This window comes from Leucoraja erinacea, chromosome 13 (assembly GCF_028641065.1).
Source record: "Leucoraja erinacea ecotype New England chromosome 13, Leri_hhj_1, whole genome shotgun sequence".
Classification (NCBI taxonomy): Eukaryota; Metazoa; Chordata; class Chondrichthyes; order Rajiformes; family Rajidae; genus Leucoraja; species Leucoraja erinaceus.
Window position 1 is genome coordinate 33,861,219 of NC_073389.1, and position 23,246 is coordinate 33,884,464.

At 40.8% G+C, this 23,246-nt stretch overlaps 1 protein-coding gene across 1 annotated transcript in view; it reads left to right on the forward strand.

Annotated features, from left to right (window-relative positions):
* The window catches only part of kpna3 (karyopherin alpha 3 (importin alpha 4)), an 88,447-nt gene extending 68,967 nt beyond the window's left edge, over window positions 1–19,480 (forward strand). The window contains exons 13-17 of the mRNA XM_055644867.1: window positions 714–818; window positions 3,999–4,070; window positions 5,516–5,678; window positions 10,377–10,471; window positions 17,378–19,480. Of these exons, the coding sequence (XP_055500842.1) occupies window positions 714–818; window positions 3,999–4,070; window positions 5,516–5,678; window positions 10,377–10,471; window positions 17,378–17,476 (534 nt within the window). The 3' untranslated portion in view covers window positions 17,477–19,480. The remainder of the gene's footprint in view (window positions 1–713; window positions 819–3,998; window positions 4,071–5,515; window positions 5,679–10,376; window positions 10,472–17,377) is intronic.
* Window positions 19,481–23,246: the final 3,766 nt, after the last annotated feature.

The following is a 23,246-nucleotide window of genomic DNA, read 5'->3' on the forward strand; positions in this document are numbered from 1 at the left end:
TACCGATTGGGGATGATCAACCATGATCACATTGAATTACGGTGCTGGCTCGAAGGGCCAAATGGCCTACTCCAGCACCCATTGTCTATTGTCTAAAGTATTTTATTCAAGTGCATGGCTCACCCACACTTTGTCAATAACGTATTGGGTTGCCATCAAAATTACTGAAAAGTGAATATATTTTAAAACAATCATTGGCCTGTGTTGACTGTGTGGTGGGTCTGGGTAAAGTTAGTGATTATGAAATATGATTCTGCGGTTTGATAAATATATTTCTGCCATAACCTTGGCTTGGTAATGGTGAGCTAAAGTGAGCTTTTTTAATTTGTTGGATTAAATCTGCTTGAATGTTTACAAATATGGAGGTGTCGTGGTTGAATATTTGTACTTTCTGGACACATTTGGTTTTGCTTGTAAAACAGCAGCAGAGGGCCATGTTTCTTTGACCATCTGATATCCACCCTACATCTTTCTCACCACCTGACATCTGCTCCATCTCAGTTGGTTGGCATTTTATTCTATGCAGTGCCAACTGCCCAGAACCTTTGAGAGAGTAGCTGAAATTGTTAGAACTAATTGTGGTTTGAGAGCTATCCGTGGAAACCTTTTGAATCTTATGTTACTTGTGTGCACCAACCTAATCTGCAAAATGTTATTGGCTTATTGGTGGCAAGAGCCCATGGTTGATGTTTTGTATGAATTGTCTTCGGCAGGAAGCAGTGTGGTTCCTCTCCAATATTACAGCAGGAAACCAGTTGCAAGTGCAAGCTGTAATAGATGCTGGTTTGATTCCCATGATTATTCATCAGCTGGCAAAGGTAAGGAAAAATATGAAATAAAATCTATGTAAAGGCCACAATTTGAAATTGAAATAATTGTAGTACCAGTGATGTTTAATTCACAATGCAAAGGAATTAAAGAACTGGTTATTTTCATGTATAGGCCCTCCCCAGTTTATAACACCCAATTTATGGATGCTTAATACATAGGAAGGAGATCTCATAAATATTATTAGAATCAAAAGTGTAACTCTCTAGGATAATCAGACACTATTTTAATATTTATACAGCATAGAAATAGGCCCTTCAATCCAATTCACCCATGCCAATGAAGATGTCCCACCAAAACTAGTCTGATTTGTCTGCATTTGGCACACATCCCTCTAAACCATTTCTATCCATGTAACTGTCCAAATGTCTTTTGTACTCGTCGCTGACAACTCGTTATGTCTATCTGGTGCCCTCCATGTGAAAAGATTACTGTGGGTCCCTTTTAAATCTTTCCCCTCTCACCTTAAATATATGCCCTATAATTTTACGATCCCCTGCACTTGGAAAAAGGTTGCTTCCTCGTGCCCCTAATCATTTTATATACCTCTATAATATCACCTCTCAACTTCCAGAGGAAAAAGTCGCAGGCTATCCATTCTCATTATAACTCAAGCCCTCAGTTATGAATCCTCGTAAATCTTTTCTGTACCCTTTCCAGCTAAATGACATGGCTGGGTAATCAGAGCTGAACACATTATTCCATGTATGATCTCATCAGTGACCTATACAGTTATAACATGACGTGTCAATTCCTGTATTCAGTGTCCTTATTGATCAAGGCCACCATCACAACCACGTCTACCTGTGTCACTCACAGTGCCCTCCATAATGTTTGGGACAAAGACACATCATTTATTTATTTGCCTCTGTACTCCAAAATTGAGATTTGTAATTATAAAATCACATGTGGTTAAAGTGCACATTGGCAGATTTTATTAAAGGGTATTTTTATATATTTTGGTTTCATCATGTAGAAATTACAGCTGTGGTTATACATAGTCCACCCATTTCAGGGCACCATGATGTTTGGGACACCTGGCTTCACAGGCGTTTGTAATTGCTCATGTATGGTTAATTGCCTCCTTAATGCATGTATAAGAGAGCTCTCAGCACGTAGTCTTTCCTCCAGTGTTTCCTTCACCTTTAGAAACTTTTATTGCTGTTTATCAACCTGAGGACCAAAGTTGTGCCAATGAAAGTAAAAGAAGCCATTATGAGACTGAGAAACAAGAATAAAACTGTTAGAGACAGCAGCCAAACCTTAGGCTTACCAAAATCAACTGCTTGGAACATCATTAAGATGAAAGACAGCACTGGTGAGCTTACTAATCGCAAATGGACTGTCAGGCCAAAGAAGACCTCCACAGCTGATGACAGTAGACTTCTCTCTATAATAAAGAAACACCCCCAAACACCTGTCCGACAGATCAGAAACACTCTTCAGGAGTCAGGTGTGGATTTGTCAATGACCACTGTCCACAGAAGACTTCATGAACAGAAATACAGAGGCCACACTGCAAGATGCAAACCACTGGTTAGCCGCAAAAATAGGAGGGCCGGGTTACAGTTTGCCAAGAAGAACTTTACAGAGCAACCATAGTTCTGGAAAAAGATCTTGTGGACAGATGAGACAAAATTTAACTTCTATCATAGTAATGGCAAGAGCAAAGTATGGAGGAGAGAAGGAACTACCCAAGACCCAAAGCATACCATTTCATCTGTGAAACACGATGGTGGGGGTGTTATGTCCTGGGCATGTATGGCTGCTGAAGGTACTGGCTCACTTATCTTCATTGATGATACAACTGCTGATGGTAGTAGCATAATGAATTCTGAAGTGTATAGACACATCCTATCTGCTCAAGTTCAAACAAATGCCTCAAAACTCATTGGCCGGCGGTTCATTCTACAGCAAGACAATGATCCCAAACATACTGCTAAAGCAACAAAGGAGTTTTTCAAAGCTAAAAAATGATCAATTCTTCAGTGGCTGTCAATCACCCGATCTCAACCCAATTGAGCATGATTTTTATATGCTGAAGAGAAAATTGAAGGGGACTAGCCCCCAAAACAAGCATAAGCTAAAGATGGCTGCAATACAGGCCTGGCAGAGCATCACCAGAGAAGACACCCAACAACTGGTGATGTCCATGAATTGCAGACTTCAAGCAGTCATTGCATGCAAATGATATGCAACAAATACTTAACATGACTACTTTCAGTTACATAACATTGCTTTGTTCCAAACATTATGGTGCCCTGAAATGGGGGGACTATGTATGAATGCTGCTGTAAATTCTACATGGTAAAAGTAAAATGTATAAAAATACCCTTAATTAAAATCTGGCAATGTGCACTTTAACCACGTGATTTTTTTCTAGTACAAATCTTAAATTGTGGAGTACAGAGATGATAATTTCCTCTTATCGACACCATTCAATATAATACTGTGGAGGTCGGCACTACAGTATCGAGTGATTTTGTGCATTTTCTCACGTGGACAAAGTCAACTTAAAACAGTAACTAAAAACAGAACCACTTCATAACTTGAGGATGGCCTATACTGTGCTAAATAAACAACCATAGGTCATATAAGAAAACTGTTCAAATTAATTTATTCAGTATGTTTTTTATAGCTTGTGCAAATGTAGAATCCTATGGCCAAAATCTGAAACCTTTTATAGTTCCGTACTTCTGTAACGTGATTGTGCCTGCAAATATGATCTCTGAGAAAATACAGTCACATTCTGTGGCCTGCAGCTAAAATAGCAATATCTGATGCTTAAGCAGTTTGGAAGAAAATGGTTCACAAATGTGCATGTATAACATTACAAAATACTTTATTTTATGCAGTTGTAGTTCATTTTAGTTTATGACTGAGTTTGGTCAGTATAGCATGAGTCTAATTAAATGGGGGTGAGGGGAGGAAGGGAGGATAAACTATTAAGCCATGCTTCCTTGTAGGCTTATTTGCAATCCACAAAGAGCATTTTCATTTTCTACTTGGCCATCTGTCTGCTCCCTTGTTGAAGCATTAAAAAAAAATAAAACTCCTCATCAATTCTGCAATTTATTGTAATGTTGAGAATTTGATCGTATGAAACGGTTACTGAAGATGTATTCTGACTGTGATGCAATGAAAGTTGAACTGCATCTTTTTCATTGCAGGGAGATTTTGGAACTCAAAAAGAAGCTGCTTGGGCAATCAGTAACTTGACAATTAGTGGCAAAAAGGAACAAGTAAGTGAACTACAGTCAAAGAATTATGATTTCTCACACATTTTTATTGTCTTTTTCTTCTCATAACACTTTTTGTTTATCTATTTCCTGTTTTATGGATTCTATATTTTGCATCACCAATCTGACCTAACATCCTTTGCTCAGAGAGATTGTCATATCCTCCACATTTAATATTTGGGTGACGATCTTACATTTCTCCCCTCTACTCCAATCAGTCTGAAGAAGGGTACCAACTCAAAGGTTTGTCTGTCCATTCACTCCAGAGATGCTGCCTGACCCGCTGAGTTCCACCACTGGTTTGTTTTTTGCTCAAGATTCCAGACACTGCAGTTTCTTGTGTCATCACCCAAACAATTTTTATCCCACCAAAACATGAATAACTCCCATCGTTATCAACTTTCTGCTCCCAGAAATAATACCAAATTTCTTTCAATGACAAAGAGACCATTGCTTGGTCATATAAATGAGTAAAAATGAAATTTAAATTTAATTTTCATTTCTCAATACCAAATAGCCAGACAAGATTGGCCCATGTGCAGAGTAGTTCAGCAATTCAAACCTTATTAATCTGAAAGACTGGTCTGTTCAAAATCACAATTTCATTCATCTTTTCATTAGCTAATGTCAATGATAAATTTTCAAGTAATCCTTATTTGGAGGTACATTTTCTTCTGGCTCGACTTATTAATAACTGAACAGTTTCTTGTCCATCCTGGAGTATGTGTTAAAGGTTTCAGATGCATCAAGCTTTCAGCCTCTCTTCAAGCATTCTCTTTATATCCCAAAAGTTCCACTGAGCTGAAATTCTTGAACAATGTGTTTGGATGGGAAAGGCAGTTTTCACTTTGGTTATACAAACTAGCTTGCAAGGCCTGAAGAAGGGTTTCGGCCTGAAACGTTGCCTATTTCCTTCGCGCCATAGATGCTGCTGCACCCGCTGAGTTTCTCCAGCATTTTTGTGAAGCTTGCAAGGCCTAATGTTCATTTAGCTGCTACTTAGAAGCTAGTTATTGCTTTGTTGCATTCATCCTGTGATAAGAAGTTTCAGTTGTTGAAACTTTTGAATTATTTGGTATGATTTTCAAATATCAAAATTCTTTCCTCCTAAAATCATTTGAAGTCTAATGGAAACTTCTAATATCAGGCATTGACATGGACTGTTCCTTTGTGCTCTGGACTTTGTACTCAAAAATTTGGAATCTTTCTGGGGTAAAACAGCACTATCAACAGTTAACGCATGGTTCTAATTGTTAAAAGGGGAAGTACAATTAAAGTACAATAAATACAATAAAAATTATTGATCCAGTTCACTGAACCCACTTAATCTTTCCTTATATTTGACTTAAATTTACAAGAGTTGATGGAAAATACTGCATTCCCATGTATAAATGAGTTAGATTAAGAAATTTGTGAATATGACACTTTATAATTTTTCTTTGTTCTAGGTTGAGTACCTCGTACAACAGAGTGTAATCCCCCCTTTCTGCAATTTACTGGGAGTGAAAGATACTCAGGTAGTGCAGGTTGTGCTTGATGGACTGAACAATATTCTAAAAATGGCTGGAGAAGAAGCAAGCACAATAGCAGAAGTAATAGAGGAATGCGGAGGTTAGTTTCCAGAACTTGAATTTCTCATTCATATACATTATTTTTAGCTCTGACATTTTTAATAATTCAACAAAAAATGTCCTTTAGGCTGTGGGCCGAGCATCAAAAATGTGTCTAGAAATCGGTTTTCGTGACCCAAGTCACCGAACTACATGAAATTTTCCACAGATTTAGATGAAATATAATTGAGAAGGATGTCATAACTCGTCATTGCCACAAGTTGCACATTAATTAATTAAACTAATTAGAAAATGAAATCGGGAAAGTAAGCGATTGTGGCCAATGCCCATATTACACCATGGGCAGCCTATTTCCTTGTTGCAGTCCATTTAAACTATATTATTATACATATATATTATTATTATATATATATATGACTTGTAAATATGACTGTAATCATATATAATTAAGCATAATTATATTATATAAAAATAATATGATGAATATAATTGTGAGTGTTTTTTTAATGACACTGTCGCAGAGGTCCTGCTCCTGAACAAGCCTAATTAATGGGTGAGGGCAGTTCTTGTGGGTTCCTCCCTTTACTGAACCCCACTGACTGCCAGTGTGCAGAGTGGGGGGTCACAGCCATAGTAGGACTGGGGTAGTTCCAGGCTGGGGGACAGTCCTGTAAGGCATCTTCCAGTCGCTTTAATAGGAAATGTAATGAGACTGCAGCAGAGGTCCCAGGTCCCAGAGGTAGCAGGGGACCGGGGGTCAAATGAGATGGAGGAACTGAGTGAAATCCAGGTTAGCCGGGAAGTGGTGTTAGGTAAATTGAGTGGGTTAAAGGCCGATAAATCCCCAGGGCCAGATAGGCTGCATCCCAGAGTACTTAAGGAAGTAGCCCCAAAAATAGTGGATGCATTAGTGATAATTTTTTCAAAACTCTTTACATTCTGGAGTAGTTCCTGAGGATTGGAGGGTAGCTAATGTAACCCCACTTTTTAAAAAGGGAGGGAGAGAGAAAACGGGGAATTACAGACCAGTTAGTCTAACATCGGTAGTGGGGAAACTGCTAGAATCAGTTATTAAAGATGGGATAGCAGCACATTTGGAAAGTGGTGAAATCATTGGACAAAGTCAGCATGGATTTATGAAAGGTAAATCATGTCTGACGAATCTTACAGAATTTTTCGAGGATATAACTAGTAGAGTGGATAAGGGAGAACCAGTGGATGTGTTATATCTGGACTTTCAGAAGGCTTTCGACAAGGTCCCACATAAGAGATTAGTATACAAACTTAAAGCACATGGTATTAGGGGTTCAGTATTGATGTGGATAGAGAGCTGGCTGGCAAACAGGAAGCAAAGAGTAGGAGTAAACGGGTCCTTTTCACAATGGCAGGCAGTGACTAGTGGGGTACCGCAAGGCTCAGTGCTGGGACCCCAGCTATTTACGATATATATTAATGATTTGGACGAGGGAATTGAATGCAACATCTCCAAGTTTGCGGATGACATGAAGCTGGGGGGCAGTGTTAGCTGTGTGGAGGATGCTAGGAGGCTGCAATGTGACTTGGATAGGCTGGATGAATGGGCAAATGCATGGCAGATGCAGTATAATGTGGATAAATGTGAGGTTATGTGTGGCAAAAACAGGAAAGTAGACTATTATCTGAATGGTGGCCGATTAGGAAAGGGGGAGATGCAACGAGACCTGGGTATCATGGTACACGAGTCATTAAAAGTAGGCATGCAGGTGCAGCAGGCAGTGAAGAAGGCGAATGGTATGTTAGCATTCATAGCAAAAGGATTTAAGTATAGGAGCAGGGAGGTTCTACTGCAGTTGTACAGGGTCTTGGTGAGACCACATCTGGAGTATTGCGTACAGTATTGGTCTCCTAATCTGAGGAAAGACATTCTTGCCATAGAGGGAGTACAGAGAAGGTTCACCAGACTGATTCCTGGGATGTCAGGACTTTCATATGAAGAAAGACTGGATAGACTCGGTTTGTACTCGCTAGAATTTAGAAGATTGAGGGGGGATCTTATAGAAACTTACAAAATTCTTAAGGGGTTGGGCAGGCTAGATGCAGGAAGATTGTTCCCGATGTTGGGGAAGTCCAGAACAAGGGGTCACAGTTTAAGGATAAGGGGGAAATCTTTTAGGACCGAGATGAGGAAAACATTTTTCACACAGAGAGTGGTGAATCTCTGGAATTCTCTGCCACAGAAGGTAGTTGAGGCCAGTTCATTGGCTATATTTAAGAGGGAGTTAGATGTGGCCCTTGTGGCTAAAGGGATTAGGGGGTATGGAGAGAAGGCAGGTACAGGATACTGAGTTGGATGATCAGCCATGATCATATTGAATGGCGGTGCAGGCTCAAAGGGCCGAATGGCCTACTCCTGCACCTATTTTCTATGTTTCTTATGTTTTAAGGGCTTATGAACCTGCCTAATTAAAGCGTCAGGACACATCCTCTGGGTTCCCCCATTTACTGAACCCCACTGAGTGCCATAGTGGGGAGAGTGGGGGTAATGGCCATAGTGGGACTGGGGCAGTGCCAGGCAGGGTGGCAGACCTGTAAGAGACCTTTATTTCTGATGTAAATGTCACATCCTGACCAAGAATCGAATGCTCTGATGTTTACTCGATGAGTATTCATTTTAAGCTACAATGAGCCTATATATATGATAGAGACCCCTCGATGGTGCCTTTGCAAATGAGGGGTATTACCTTTAACCTAAAATAACCCTAAAAGTGTTGCATTGTTTGAGTATCTGTAGTTTGTATGTGTGTGTGTCTGTGTATACCTGTCAAACGTGCACCTGTGGATGTGTGGATGTAAGTGTGGATGTATGTGTGTGCAAGGATGTGTGTGCATGGATGTCTGCGTGCGGATGGATGTGTGTGTGGATGTATGTGTGTGCTTGCATGGAAGTGTGCGTACGGATGGATGTGTGTGTGGTTGTGTGTATGTATATGTGGATGGGTGGGCTGTTGCACTGTCATTCACCAGCACGCCATTATCATAAGTAATTCACTCATTGTTTAAATAATTTGACCAAATAAACAGTGAAACGATCGACACTAAAATAAAATTTTATATAATCATTTATTTCTCCAATTTATTTGTTTACATTACATCTGATCGTTATCTGAATATTCTTCATCAGATTGCAAGTCTTTTGATAAGTTTTGATAAGTCCATTGATAAGTTAATTCAAGTTCAAGTGGAGGGTCAGGCAGAGGCTAAAAAAACCCCATCTCATAGTCATTAAGTCTGCATGGACTTCAATTCTTAACATTTCATCCTCTTCTTAATGTTAATGAGAATAACACTGTTACTACCATAGATAAATTAGTTCAAGTTTAAGTTCACATACACCAATTCATTTCTACATAAACATCAGCCATTTCTGACCATTTCTCACTCCAATGGCAGCCTATAAAGTGCATTGAATATTCCTCAGTTTTTCTCCCATGGTCGGGGCCTGGAAACAGCCGCTATGGACGGCACTATGTACAGCCTTCCCCCCCGCCCGCGGAAGGCGTTCGCGAATTGGCCGCTTCTTAATTGAGACCATGGCTTCACTATGTTAAACACATAGGCCCCGCGATCGGAGCACTTTTTCCCGGTAAGTTATCGCAGGCACCTCCGAGATTAGATGTTAAAGACTTATTAGACTACAACCAGCTGGCATTAGTGAAAATGTTTAATTTACCTTGTTTTATGGATACACATAGTTTAGGCCCTCATGAATGAATGAATGATTGAATGAATGAATGAATGGATGAATGTGTGAGTGAATGAATGAATGATTGAATGAATGAATGATTGAATGAATGTGTGAGTGAATGAATGAATGATTGAATGAATGTGTGAGTGAATGAATGAATGAGTGAATGATTGAAGGAATGCATGAATGAGTGAATGCATGAAGGAATGAATAATGAGTGAATGAATGAGTGAGTGAGTGAATGAATGAGTGAATGTACAGCCTCCAAATCTCATTTTTTCACATTATAAAAGGGTGCAATAAAATTAATTAAAGTCCATACAGATTAATTTTCATAAATTCAGACTTTAGATCTTACCTTTCAGTTTCAGTTGATTCACAAAGTTTCATTGGTTTCACAAATTTGTGTTGCAGCACCTCAGCAGCGACTTTGCTTTCAAGACTTTCTTCCACTTCTATCCACTTAGCTGCACATTCTTCAGACTTCTTAATGCTTTTATCACTAAATTGAATTGCCCTGCTGCAAGTTTCCACGACATGTATTCCGCAGAACTAGAAAGAACCTTCATCGGAATCTCCAGTAAAACAGGCATCAGTGAAGTCCTTTCAGCCATGATGTGTGCTCCCTGCCTAGCTAGCATGAAACAAAGCGCGTGATTGGCCAACTGGCATACAACTCAATGTTAAACGTGCTTTGATTGGACGGAAAATACCCGAAATTTTTTCAGTTTTTCCTCTAATTTAATAAAAAAATGTGCAAGTCTTGTTCATGACGAGTTTCAGGGGTGATTTATATAATATTTTTACACAATATGTGAACATTTCATGTAGCTCTGTGACTTGGGTCACGAAACACTGGAATAAAGCTCCTCGGCCCACAGCCTACTTGTCTAGATTGCAGATAAAACATAATGTAAGTTTTTTGCAGTTCTATTAATGTTCTAAAATTGGCTGTAACCTGCAAGACCTTCACACAATTGTTTCAACAACATCCAATTTGTTTTCTCCTCATAGGTTTGGAAAAAATAGAAGCTCTGCAACAACATGAAAATGAAGAAATCTATAAACTAGCCTATGAAATCATCGATCAGTACTTCTCTGGTGATGATGTAAGTTGATTATTTATTTCTTCCAGATAGTTGGTTTAGCTCCTAGGTTGTTTGATTTCAAAGGAAGGAGAAAGTGGAATCTTAAAATGGATCCAATATTCCTTCATCCCTCAAAGTTAATTAGGACCATATATGCAACAGCATATCTGTTCATCTCTCAGAGCGTCGTAGAGTCATACAACATGAAATGGTCCCTTCGGCTCAACTCGTCCATGTCAACCAAGGTGCCCCATCTCAGCTAGTCCCATTGCCTGTATTTGGCCTACATCTATACATAACTCTCATCTTGTTATCTTCCGGTTAGCGCGTTTTTTCTATTTGCGCAAAAACGATGCGCAATAGTGCTACGATTTTTCACCAGCTCACTCACCGTTCTCCTGTGCTGCTAGTGCACCAAGTTTCATTCTGATCGGTGGCATAATGTAAAAATTAGCGAGGTTTAAAAAATGGCCAGTGGGGATCTCGAACCGGACACAATTTTCAGAGGGGCCGGAAGCGGCCCAGCCTGGCGCGGAGTCGGAGATGTCGCCACGGGGAAAGCGGAGACTCTGATCCGGGCGGAGGAGAACGACTAGCGACCAGTGCCTGCTGTGAATCCCCTTTGCACCGCCAGCTCCAGTCCCTTCCCCTCTGGTCCCCCTCGCTGGCTCCTGCCTCTCTCCCCCTGTGATGCCCCCTTCTCCCCCCTGTCTCTTCCCCCATCTTTTCTCTGAGCTCTCTCCCCCTCCCACCCTCCCACACATCCACCCCGCCCACACACTCCCCTTCCTCCCCCCCCCCCCCCCCCACCCCACAACCCCCCTCCCCCCATGTTTGGGTATATTTCTTTATTATAGAGAGAATTCTCCTCTCATCAGCTGTGGAGGTCCTCCTTACCCTGCCAGTCCCTTTGCGATTAGTAAGCTCACCAATGCTCTCTGATGATTCATATATCGATGATTCATATATCTCAGCCAGGACTCCTGCAATTTCTACTCTAGCTGTCCTTAAATCTGACCAGGCCTAGGAGATCTATCTACATTCATACATCTCGGGATGTCCAGCACCTCCTCGAATGTAATATGGACTAACCTTACATCTGAAGACGGGTCTTGACCCGAAACGTCACCCATTCCTCCTATCCAGAGATGCTGCCTGTCCCGCTGAGTTACTCTAGCATTTTGTGTCTATCTTCTGACCTTAAGATATCTCTATTAACTTTCCCAAGTTCCCTATCCTGCGAGTCTTTCTCCATGGCAAAAACAGAGAAGAAATATTCAGTGAGCACTTTGCCCATCTCCTGCAGCTCCACACATAGATGACCACTTTGGTATCTGAGGAACCCTATTCTCTCAAGGGCGGCACAGTGGCAGAGTTGCTGCCTTACAGCACCAGTGTCGCGGGTTCGATCCTGACTATGGGTAGTCTGTACGGAGTTTGTACTTTCTTCCCATGACCTGCGTGTGTTTTCTCCGAGATCTTCGGTTTCCTCCCACTCTCCAAAGACATACAGGTTTGAACGTTAATTGGTTTGGTATAAATGTAAAATTGTCCCTCGTGTGTATAAGATAGTGTTAGTGGGCGGGGATCGCTGGTCAGCGTGGACATAGGTGGGCCGAAGGGCCGGTTCCCGCGCTGTATCTCTAAACTAAACTAAACTCTCTAGCCACCCTTTTTCTTTTAATATACATAACATCTATTTGGATCCTCCTTAATTTGCCAGAACTATATCATGTCCTGTTTTTGTCCTCCTGATTTCCTTCCTAAGTATGCTTGTCAATCTGCCATACTCCTCTAGGGATACACTTGATCCAAGCCTATACCTGACCCATGCCTCCTTTTTCTGACCAGAGTCTCAATTTCTTTGTCATCCAGGCTTTCTTACGCCTACCAGCCTTGCCCTTCACTTCAACAGGAACATACAAACCTTGAACTCTCAGTGTCACTCTTTTAACATCATCCAACTTTCTGGATGTTCCTTTGCCCACAAACAACCCACTCCAATCAACCTTTGCGAGTTACTCCCTAATACCATCAAAGTTGACTCTAAATTTATAACTTTAACTTGTGGTCCAGCTGTATCCTTACCCATAACTATACAATACAATACGGTTTATTTGTCACATTGCACATAAGTGCAAGTGAAATGAATATGTCAGCAGCGGTACAATTATAAAGAACACACACAAAAACACAATAAAAATTTAACATAAACGTCCACCGCAGCATTCATCACTGTGGTGGAAGGCACACAATTTGGCCAGTCCTCCTCCATTTTCCCCCGTGGTCGGGACCTCAACCCTCCGCAGCCGTTGCTGCGGGAGTCCAGATGGTAAAAGGACAAGGTACAAGTCCAGGTAAGTCCAGAGTCGGCTCTTCCCCACCGGAGACCGCGGCTTTAAGTTGGTGTAGGCCGCAGGCCGGCGGTCGAAGATTTAAAGTCCCCGCTGCGCCGCAGACAGAAGCACCGCAGACTGCAGGGTCGGCGGTCGAAGCTCCCCTCCAGGGGTGATGGTAAGTTCACGCCGGGCCCGCGGTAGAAGTAGGCCACGGGCCGGCAGTGATGGCTTCTTCCCCCGGGTCCCCCACGAGGGATCCCTGGCTGCGGACGCCGCGCCAGCTGGAGCTGTGCAGACCGTGCGCGGCTTCAGGCTGCCGGCTGCCGCGGGCCAGCGAAAAGGAGCGCTCCCCTCCAGCGAGCCACAGCGAGGGCTCGCCCGCTCCATGCCGAGAGTCCACGCTGCGCCCGCCGCTGAAGCCCTGGGTGCGTCTCCGGGAAAGGCCGCGCCGATCCTTGCTGTTAGGCCACGGGAAGGTGACCTGGAAAAAATTGCCTCTCCATGGAGGAGGTGGCCGAAACGGTTTCTCCCTCACCGCCCCACACCACCCCCCACACAAAACACACAAAGAAACATTGAAACATTGTACAGCTAATAAAACTGGTCACTGGTCCCAAAATGCTCATGCACTGACACTTTGGTCACTTGCCCTGCCTAATTCCCTGAGAGTGGTCCTTGACTGATGAAATTTTCCTGAACATGTTACAAATTCCACCCCGTCTTAAGTCCTAGCCACAATGGGAGTCCCAGCCCATATTTGGAAAGCAAAATTTCCCTTCTATGACAACGCTATAAATCTTGCAGCTCCCTGCAACCTCCCGGAATGTTTGTTCTTCTAATTTCCATTGATTATTTGTAAGCCTTTAGCATAATCCCAAAAAGGTGATCAATCCCATTTTTATTTCTCAGCTTGACCCAAACAGTTTCACTGGACGATCCTTCAATAAAGTAATCTCAAACTACTGCCGTGGTGTTCTCCTTAATCCATGAAACAACTTCCCCATCTCTCTTGTTCGCACCTCTATCTCACCTGTACCACCTCTATCCTGGAACATTACGCTGCTTCTTAGCCAGGTTTCTGCAATGGCTGTAAATGTTTGGCCAAGACATCCTGGACCCTGGCAGCAGGGAGACAATGCACCAACCTTGGGTCCTGTTTCCTGCCACAGAATCTTCTGAATGCCCCCCCCCAACTATAGAGTCTCCATCACAGCTCTGTCTGTACATAAACAAAAACAGACCGTACCTTATTTTGCTGTCAATCTCCTCCCAGCCTCCTTGCCAAAGCCTCATGAGATAAAGCCTCAGCACTTGCTCTTAACATTGCACTTGCACCTCAATATACAGCTTTCCCCAACACAGCCACTTCCAATAGGCTTTTCTGTTAGTGCCTGCCTACCTTTTACTCATCACTAGGAGCAATCTCCAGTGCAGCATATCCTCTCAGCTGTTCACTCACAAGTGAAATTTGCAATCTTTCCTTTCAGCATTGAGATCATAATTTGTGTGTTTTATTTTTGCATACATCCATCTTGTTGAGTTGTGATTGTTCTTAGCTTATGAAATAGGGTAGTTTGATGTTATGAGCTGCATTTTTAGGGGGTTCTGATCTATCAAATACTCTCTTAAATGAGATAGACCAAAACATTTCTAAATAGGGAAATAAATATTTTTTAATCAGGATTAGATTTATTTTTATGATGAAGCATGTAATGCATTTATGGAAAGTTATCAGTATTTTTACGCTATTTGGTGGTTATGCATTGTTCCTTCTCTCTGGCCTAATTGCAAATCTGTTCCCTTCTAGTATTTTCATTATGCTTTCTTAATATATGACAGTTGGTACTGTGTAATTGAGTCTAATGCAGAACAAGCTGAAGGAATCTTGTAAACAGTGCCCCTCCATAATGTTTGGGACAAAGATCCATCATTTATTTATTTGCCTCTGTGCTTCACAATTTGAGATTTGTAATAGCAAAAATCACATGTGGTTAAAGTGCACATTGTCAGATTTTAATAAAGGGTATGTTTATACATTTTGGTTTCACCATGTAGAAATTACAGCAATGTTTATACATTGTCCCCCCCCATTTCAGGGCACCATAATGTTTGGGACACAACAATGTCAATTAAATGAAAGTAGTTATGTTTAGTATTTTGTTGCATATCCTTTGCATGCAATGACTGCTTGACGTCTGCGATTCATGGGCATCACCAGTTGCTGGGTGTCTTCTCTGGTGATGCTCTGCCAGGCCTGTATTGCAGCCATCTTTAGCTTATGCTTGTTTGGGGGGCTAGTCCCCTTCAGTTTGCTCTTCAGCATATAAAAGGCATGCTCAATTGGGTTCACAGCGGGTGACCATTTTTTAGCTTTGAAAAACTCCTTTGTTGCTTTAGCAGCATGTTGGGATCATTGTCTTGCTGTAGAATGAACTACCGGCCAATGATTTTTGAGGCATTTGTTTGAACTTGAGCAGATAGGATGTCTATACACTTCAGAATTCATTATGCTACTACCATCAGCAGTTGTTTCATCATTGAAGATAAGTGAGCCAGTACCTTCAGCAGCCACACATGCCCAGGCCATAATACCCCCACCACCGTGTTTCACAGATGAGGTGGTATGCTTTGAACCTTGGGTAGTTCCTTCTCTCCTCCATACTTTGCTCTTGCCATCACTCTGATATAAGTTAATCTTTGTCTCATCTGTCCACAAGACCTCTTTCCAGAACTGTGGTTGCTCTTTTAAGTACTTCTTGGCAAACTGTAACCGGGCCATCCTATTTTTGCGGCTAACCAGTGGTTTGCATCTTGCAGTGTAGCCTCTGTATTTTTGTTCATGAAGTCGTCTGTGGACAGTGGTCATTGACAAATCCACACCTGACTCCTGAAGTCTTTCTAATCTGTCGGACAGATTAGGGGATCTTTCTTTATTATAGAGAGAATTCTTCTGTCATCAGCTGCGGAGGTCTTCCCTGGCCTGCCAGTCCCTTTGCGATTAGTATGCTCACCAGTGCTCTGTTTCTTCTTCATGATGTTCCAAACAGTTGATTTTGGTAAGTCTAAGGTTTGGCTGATGTCTCGAACAGTTTTATTCTTGTTTCTCAGTCTCATAATGGCTTCTTTGACTTTCATTGGCACACCTTTGGTCCTCATGTTGATAAACAGCAATAAAGGTTCCAAAGGTGATGGAAAGACTAGGTGTTGAGAACTCTCTTATACCTGCATTAAGGAGGCAATTAAACGCACCTGAACAATTACAAACACCTGTGAAGCCATGTGTCCCAAACATTATGGTGCTGTGAAATGGGGGACTATGTATAAACACAGCTGTAATTTCTTCATGATGAAACCAAAATGTATAAAAATACCCTTTAATAAAATCTGACTGTGCACTTTAACCACATGTGATTTTTTTTCTATTACAAATCTCAAATTTTGGAGTACAGAGGCAAATAAATAAATGATGTGTCTTTGTCCCAAACATAATGGGGGGCACTGTATCCTTCACACATGTACACAGCTGGGAATCCTGGCTAAATCTGCCCTACCTTAGGGATGTCTGGAGTTGCAGTATTTCTTGCTGCTGAAACAGATTGTCAGTTAATTTGCCTAAACAATAAATCAAAACAGGGAATTTCTGAATTTCTTGTCAGCAACTAAATGGGGTTAATTGAAAATGAGATGCATGGAAAAGGAGTGAGGTGTCTGAATTTATGACCAACCTAGTTTTCTTTGTTTTTATCCAAACATGATTAAATTATGCTGTGCTCAATGTTCTAATGTGTGCAGTGGATTGGATCCTATTATTCCCAGTAAGTTTGCCTAATGAGGAGTTGAGCAATCATTTTTGAAATTGCCCACTTTTTCCCCCTCCATCAATGCTGAATGAGATGATGGTGCAAGATAGTGCAGTCAGAGTCTGTCAGTTGCTGTAACCCAGGAGTACAAATGTCACAAATTATCAGTCTTGTGCATCTCATCTCAAAATTTGTAGACAAAGATGCGTTAATCTGGTGGTGATGAGTTAATCTTTCTATTGTCAAGTAATTACTAATTTTACTTATATATTTGATTTGGTCTTTTGAAGTATCAGATTGCAAATTAATATAGACGTCTTTATATGTAAAATAAACTTAAAGTCATACAGCGGGGAAACAGGACCTTCGGCCTAACTGCCTATGCCGACCAAAATGTCCCATCTACACTAGTCCCCCTTGCGTGCGTTTGGCTCATATCCCTCTAAAAAAACTGTCCATTTACCAAACTTACCATTTTGGTCATTTACAAATGTTTCATTTCAGTAAGTTTCTAAATTCCTTATTTTACACCAAATAGTTGGAATGCAAGCAATGTTCGGGTTAAACATTGCCGCTGTAACTCATTGTCAAATTATTCATAGCAGCTGATGGAGACTAATAATCCCAAGTATTTCTTAATATTTCTTATGATAAATGGGATTATTTAGATGGAGGAAAAAGCATTGGTGACTTGTCAAACAGTCACAATCTCATTTTACACAAGCTCTGTTCAAAGGAATTTGTAGTGTTTGTTATATATGCTGTTCATTAATTCTGTTTCACAATAGATTGATGAAGATCCAAGTCTCCTTCCCGAAGCAACTCAAGCTGGAACTTTCAATTTCGACCCATCAGCGAACCTTCAAACGAAGGAGTTCAATTTCTAGGTTGAGAAGATGCTGCAGCTTCCCTGTCCCTTGCCTACCCAAAACAGCAAAAAAAATTCACCAAGCAGGAGTGTGATGGAGGCTCGAGAGACATCCGCGGCGCATCTACATTTGATGCTTTTTGAAAAGTCTAATTATCAATCACTCAGCAATTGCCAAAATCTGCTACCACACGGATTGTTGACACGTGTGCATGATTCTTGTGAGCCCATGAGTAACTATCATATCAGAAAACGAGAGTAATCCCAACATCGCCAGTGATTCTACCTTTTCCTCCCTGTTTCCCGATTCCTGTGACAGTAATAGCAGTCTCACTTACAACGTTACATATTAGACACACAAGATAGTTGCTCTCTATGTAGAACAGGAAGATTTCTGAATGATTAGGTATTTATTAATGGGACTTGAAAAGAGAGTTGGCTTTGACATGTGAAGTAGGCTTTTTAGAAGACTTTACCCTGGGGCTTACAGTAGAAGGATTTGCAAATATTGTAGAAACACCATTGGCCAAAGTAGTCCTTGGATGAACTGAAATCAGGATTTTTATTTTTCTGGCGACTGCAAAAACATTTTTTTGCCACAAGGAGGTTATATCAAAAAAAATCCAGCGTGCATCCATGTTAGATTGTTAAGCTTACATTGCTTCTCAGTCTAGGCTGGAAAACTAAACCTAATGAATGGAGCCAAGTTTAATAATGACTTATTGACAGTTTATGCAAATTCTATGAAAAAAGCCCCTGCTGATTACTACAACCACTACTAGGAACCTGTGTTTATCTTTTTTCTGCCCTGCTCTTTGGAAGTACTTAACAAATGCTGTGCATGGTGTTTTATCCAAGCTGCAATTATTATATCAATGTGACTTGAGCCTCTGCTTTAAGCTGAAAGCAAGATTCACCCATATTTCATGTTCACATTTAGATTCTCGCTCTGTTAGATAAAGTGTGTGTACACAAAAGAGGAAAAAAACACTAAAAAATTAATCACTTCATCCATTGAGAATCTTGCTTCCAACTGTTAGGTGAATCAGTATTTTCTTTAATTTCAGGTTAAGCCAATCCAGTAGAAAAGTAATTTGTTGGACTTTTAGTGGGATTAAACTGTGGAGCTTCCATGTTTGCAGTGACACACAGTCTTAGACAGTCTTGCATCATATATCGACCGTTCCTTACTGTGGATACTGCTGATGGCTGTGAATCAACAGCTGTTTTATTAAATTTGGCCATGGACTTGAGGATCTAAAACCACACTTTTTCAAATGACTAGAGGAAAATTGATAAAATGTACAAAAAGGAGTGTAAATCTTTATGGAGAATGTAATCTAAGCGTTATATAAGGCTGTACAGAAGCTTACAGTTAAGTATACATCTGGTTCGTTGACATTGAATGCTTTATTTACATTATTCAATGTGCATAGGGTGAGTTTTGTGGGTATTGGGCTAGGTGACTCCATACAGGGATGGGGTTTGTTACTATGGTGACTGGATGTAAAGGCCCCCTTCCCTCCCCCACCCCAGAGCATTATTGTAAAGGGACAGCAGATTGCATTTGAATTAATGTAGTTATCAAGTGTGGGCAGTACCTACTGTAATTGAATCCGAAAAAATGCAATCAAAGCTCTGCTGACAAATTGTTTTTCATTGATGAACAAAATTGTGCAGGTTTATATCCATCATAATACCTTGCCACCAAGACTGAGCCACTTTAAAGATTACCATATCTTGTATCTTTAAATGATACAAGCTCATATAAAATTGCAAGATTTTTACTTGCTAATGAAACTGTTTTAATGATACAGATAGTGTTTTGGCCTTGTTTATTTATATCCTTTTTATAAATTTTAAATTAAAATCGCTCTTTAAGGTGGCTCATTTCAGCTCTTCTGCCTGAAGAATGAGTTGGATTTCATTGTGCCTTTGTTTTTCCTATATATTTTTATGTTGTAAATCTGCTACATATGGTAACTGCATAATATCCATTCGCACAATATAGAATTTAAAATGTTGTGTGTGTGATTTACTATGTGGAAAGAGACATTCATTACAAAAAAGAACTAAATTCTGAAACTAAAGTTTTAACAACTACCTCTTGTTTTAATGGTCTAAAAGGCAATTCATCTCCCACCTCCCCACCATTAACAAAGTTCATTTCTGAGGTTACATATTGGTGTCCTTTTGGCAGCTCTGATGCCACATAAGAAACACTCAACCCTCTAAGCCACTCAATCCTATTTCTAATCATCATTAGCCTGGAGATTTAAAAAGGGCGGTCTTTATGAATAAATGTTCTTTAGAACATAGCTATCTGAATTAACATACACTTTTATTTGAATATTATTAGTGGTCTGAGAGACTCCACGGTACATGGCCAGTAGGGCCATGAAAATCAAACCATGGCAATCTCTGATAAGTGGGTCAGCAAGTTTAAGAGATAAAGCAGATAATGTACATTTTATTCATATGGTGAAAAGTGTTTCATTTGTGTAGTATTCTGTCATGGACTTTATTTAACAGAGGAAATGCAGCATGATTGAGGATGGGGTGGGGGTGGCTACCTGACAAATGAAAATGGTTGGGCTTTCCTTTATTTGCCATTATATATACTTTGGAGGATGAAGTGATGTGTTGCTTCCAGCTGCCAGGTGGACTGGTGGCTGCAAATTTGTCAGGAACAAGTATATTTGCCACAAACTTATTATGGAGAATCCACACGCGTAGCTTTTAGGGGACTAATGTGAATTATCAATCCTAGGCCTGACCTAGAGAGCCAACTTCTTCCCTTGCCATTTTTGCAAATCCAAACACAAAGGAGTTTGTAAGTTATTTGAAGTCATTAAAATAATTTTACTTATTTCCTTAATTCCATTAATATTTATTTTTCTAAGCAGATTTTTTAAATGGCATTGCCATCTTCAGAGAGTGAAAATATAATTGACTGTTCACTCAAGTATAACGTGTGGAAATTATACTTTTAAAAGAAAATCCTAGTGAGGCCTCATGGAAAATGAATGCACGTGAGGCTATAAATGTTTATTTATAACAAGTGGCTACAGAGAGAGCAATGGTTACAAACACTGGAAATCTAAAATAAAAACAGAAGATAATGGACAATGGACAATAGGTGCCTTTTCCCCATATCCCCTGACTCCGCTATCTTTAAGAGCCCTATCCAGCTCTCTCTTGAAAGCATCCAGAGAACCTGCTTCCACCGCAGAGGCAGAGAATTCCACGCACTCGCAACTCTCTGTGAGAAAAAGTGTTTCCTCGTCTCCGTTCTAAATGGCTTACCCCTTATTCTTAAACTGGCCCCTGGTTCTGGACTCCCCCAACATCAGGAACATGTTTCCTGCCTCCAGCATGTCCAAACCCTTAACAATCTTATATGTTTCAATAAGATGCCCTCTCATCCTTCTAAACTCCAGAGTGTACAAGCCCAGCTGCTTCATTCTCTCAGCATGTGACAGTCCCGCCATCCAGGGAATTAACCTTGTAAACCTACGCTGCACTCCCTCAATAGCAAGAATGTCCTTTCTCAAATTAGGGGACCAAAACTGCACACAAAACTCCAGGTGGGGTCTCACTAGGTTTAAGAAGGAACTGCAGATGCTGGAGAATCGAAGGTTACACAAAAAAGCTGGAGAAACTCAGCGGGTGCAGCAGCATCTATGGAGCGAAGGAACTAGGCAACGTTTCGGGCCGAAACCCTTCTTCAGTCTGAAGAAGGGTTTCGGCCCGAAACGTTGCCTATTTCCTTCGCTCCATAGATGCTGCTGCACCCGCTGAGTTTCTCCAGCTTTTTTGTGTAAACCTCGGGGTCTCACTAGGGTTCTGTACAACTGCGGAAGGACCTCTTTGCTCCTATACTCGATTCCTCTTGTTATAAAGGCCAACATGCCATTCGCTTTCTTCACTGCTGCATGCTTACTTTCATAGACTGATGAACAAGGACTCCCAGATCCCGCTGTACTTCCCCTTTTCCCAACTTGATGCCATTTAGATAGTAATCTGCCTTCCTGTTTTTGCTACCAAAGTGGATAACCTCACATTTCTCCACATTAAACGTTATCTGCCATGCATCCGCCCACTCCCCCAACCTGTCCAAGTCACCCTACATTCTCATAGCATCCTCCTCACATTTCACACTGCCACCCAGCTTTGTGTCATCTGCAAATTTGCTAATGTTACTTTGAGTCCCTTCATCCAAATCATTGATGTATATTGTAAAAAGCCGCGGTCCCAGCACCGAGCCTTGTGGTACCCCACTAGTCACTGCCTGCCATTCTGAAAGGGACCCGTTAATCCCCACTCTCTGTTTCCTGTCTGCCAACCAATTTTCTATCCATATCAGCATGTGCCCTAATTTTGCCCACTAATCATCTATGTGGGACCTTATCAAATGCTTTCTGAAAGTACAGGTACACTACATCCACTGGCTCTCCCTTGTCCATTTTCCTGGTTACATCTTCAAAAAATTCCAGAAGATTAGTGAAGCATGATTTCCCCTTCATAAATCCATGCTGACTCGGACCGATCCTGTTACTGCTATCCAAATGTGCGGCTATTTCATCTTTTATAACAAGATAAAATTATAAGATGCTGGAAACTTGAACATATTTGCTACCTGATACATTAAACCTATCTTTTTTTTTCTAGTGAGGTTGAAAGACGTGTATTTATCAGCATTTCTGTTTTTATATTGCATACATCGTAATTAATTATAATGTAGTCTTTAGTCATTTTTATGCACATTGTTATTAATAACCCACAGCATGATGACACAGTGTATGTACTGGTAGTGACCATATTTGGAGTTTTAAATAAGACATTATTTTCCAGGTGGAGTTCCAAGCTGAACATAATGTACTGAAAAAATAATCTGAGCTATTGTTGAAATGAAGATGACCACTGAACAAATGTTTTTTTTTCTTTTTGCTATACTTGAGTAGAGATTCTGTGTGTAAAAAGCATTAATATGAAAAGTTAGTATGTAGGTCTAATACTGTTGATCAAGTTTATTTTCTTACCATGGAATTGCTAAGCATTGGTACTTGTCACTGTTTGATTAACTGATCCCAACTTGGCAGACCAGCAGAACTTGGCATTCTGGTCTCTTAGGCTAAAAAAGGTGGGTCATGGTGAATCCACTTGTGTTTGTACTCTGAGCACAATCAATCCTACTGCAGATTCCAGATCTAGAACTTGGACGGGATTGAACTAGCAGGTCTTACCATTGTTGGAAAATGTTGTGCCTTTTGATGTCGGACATACATCAGGAGCATCTCTTTGTTTAATCAAACTTAACAAAAAGCTTTCCTATAGGACTTGATGGACTGAGTTATAGGGAGAGGTTGGGCTGGCAGGAACTTTATTCGTTGAAGAGCAGGAGACTCAGGGATGATCTTGTGAAGGTGTATAAAACCATGAGTAACATAGGGTGAATGCACACAATCTTTTTCTCAGGACTGGGGTATCAAGAACTAGAGGGCATAGATTTAAGGTGAGAGGGGAAACATTTAATAGAAACCCTAAGGACTACTTTTCCCACAGATAGTGGTACATGCATGGAACAAACACCAGAGGAAGTGGTTGAGGGAGGTACAATGAAAAACATTTAAGAGATATTTTCACAAGTAATAGGTATGAAAGATTCGACGTCACACGGCATGGAAACAGGCTCTTCAGGCCAATCTGCCCGTGCTGTCATAGATGCCCCATCTATGCTCGTCCCTCCTGCCTGCGTTTGGTCCATATCGCCCTAAACCTTTTCAATT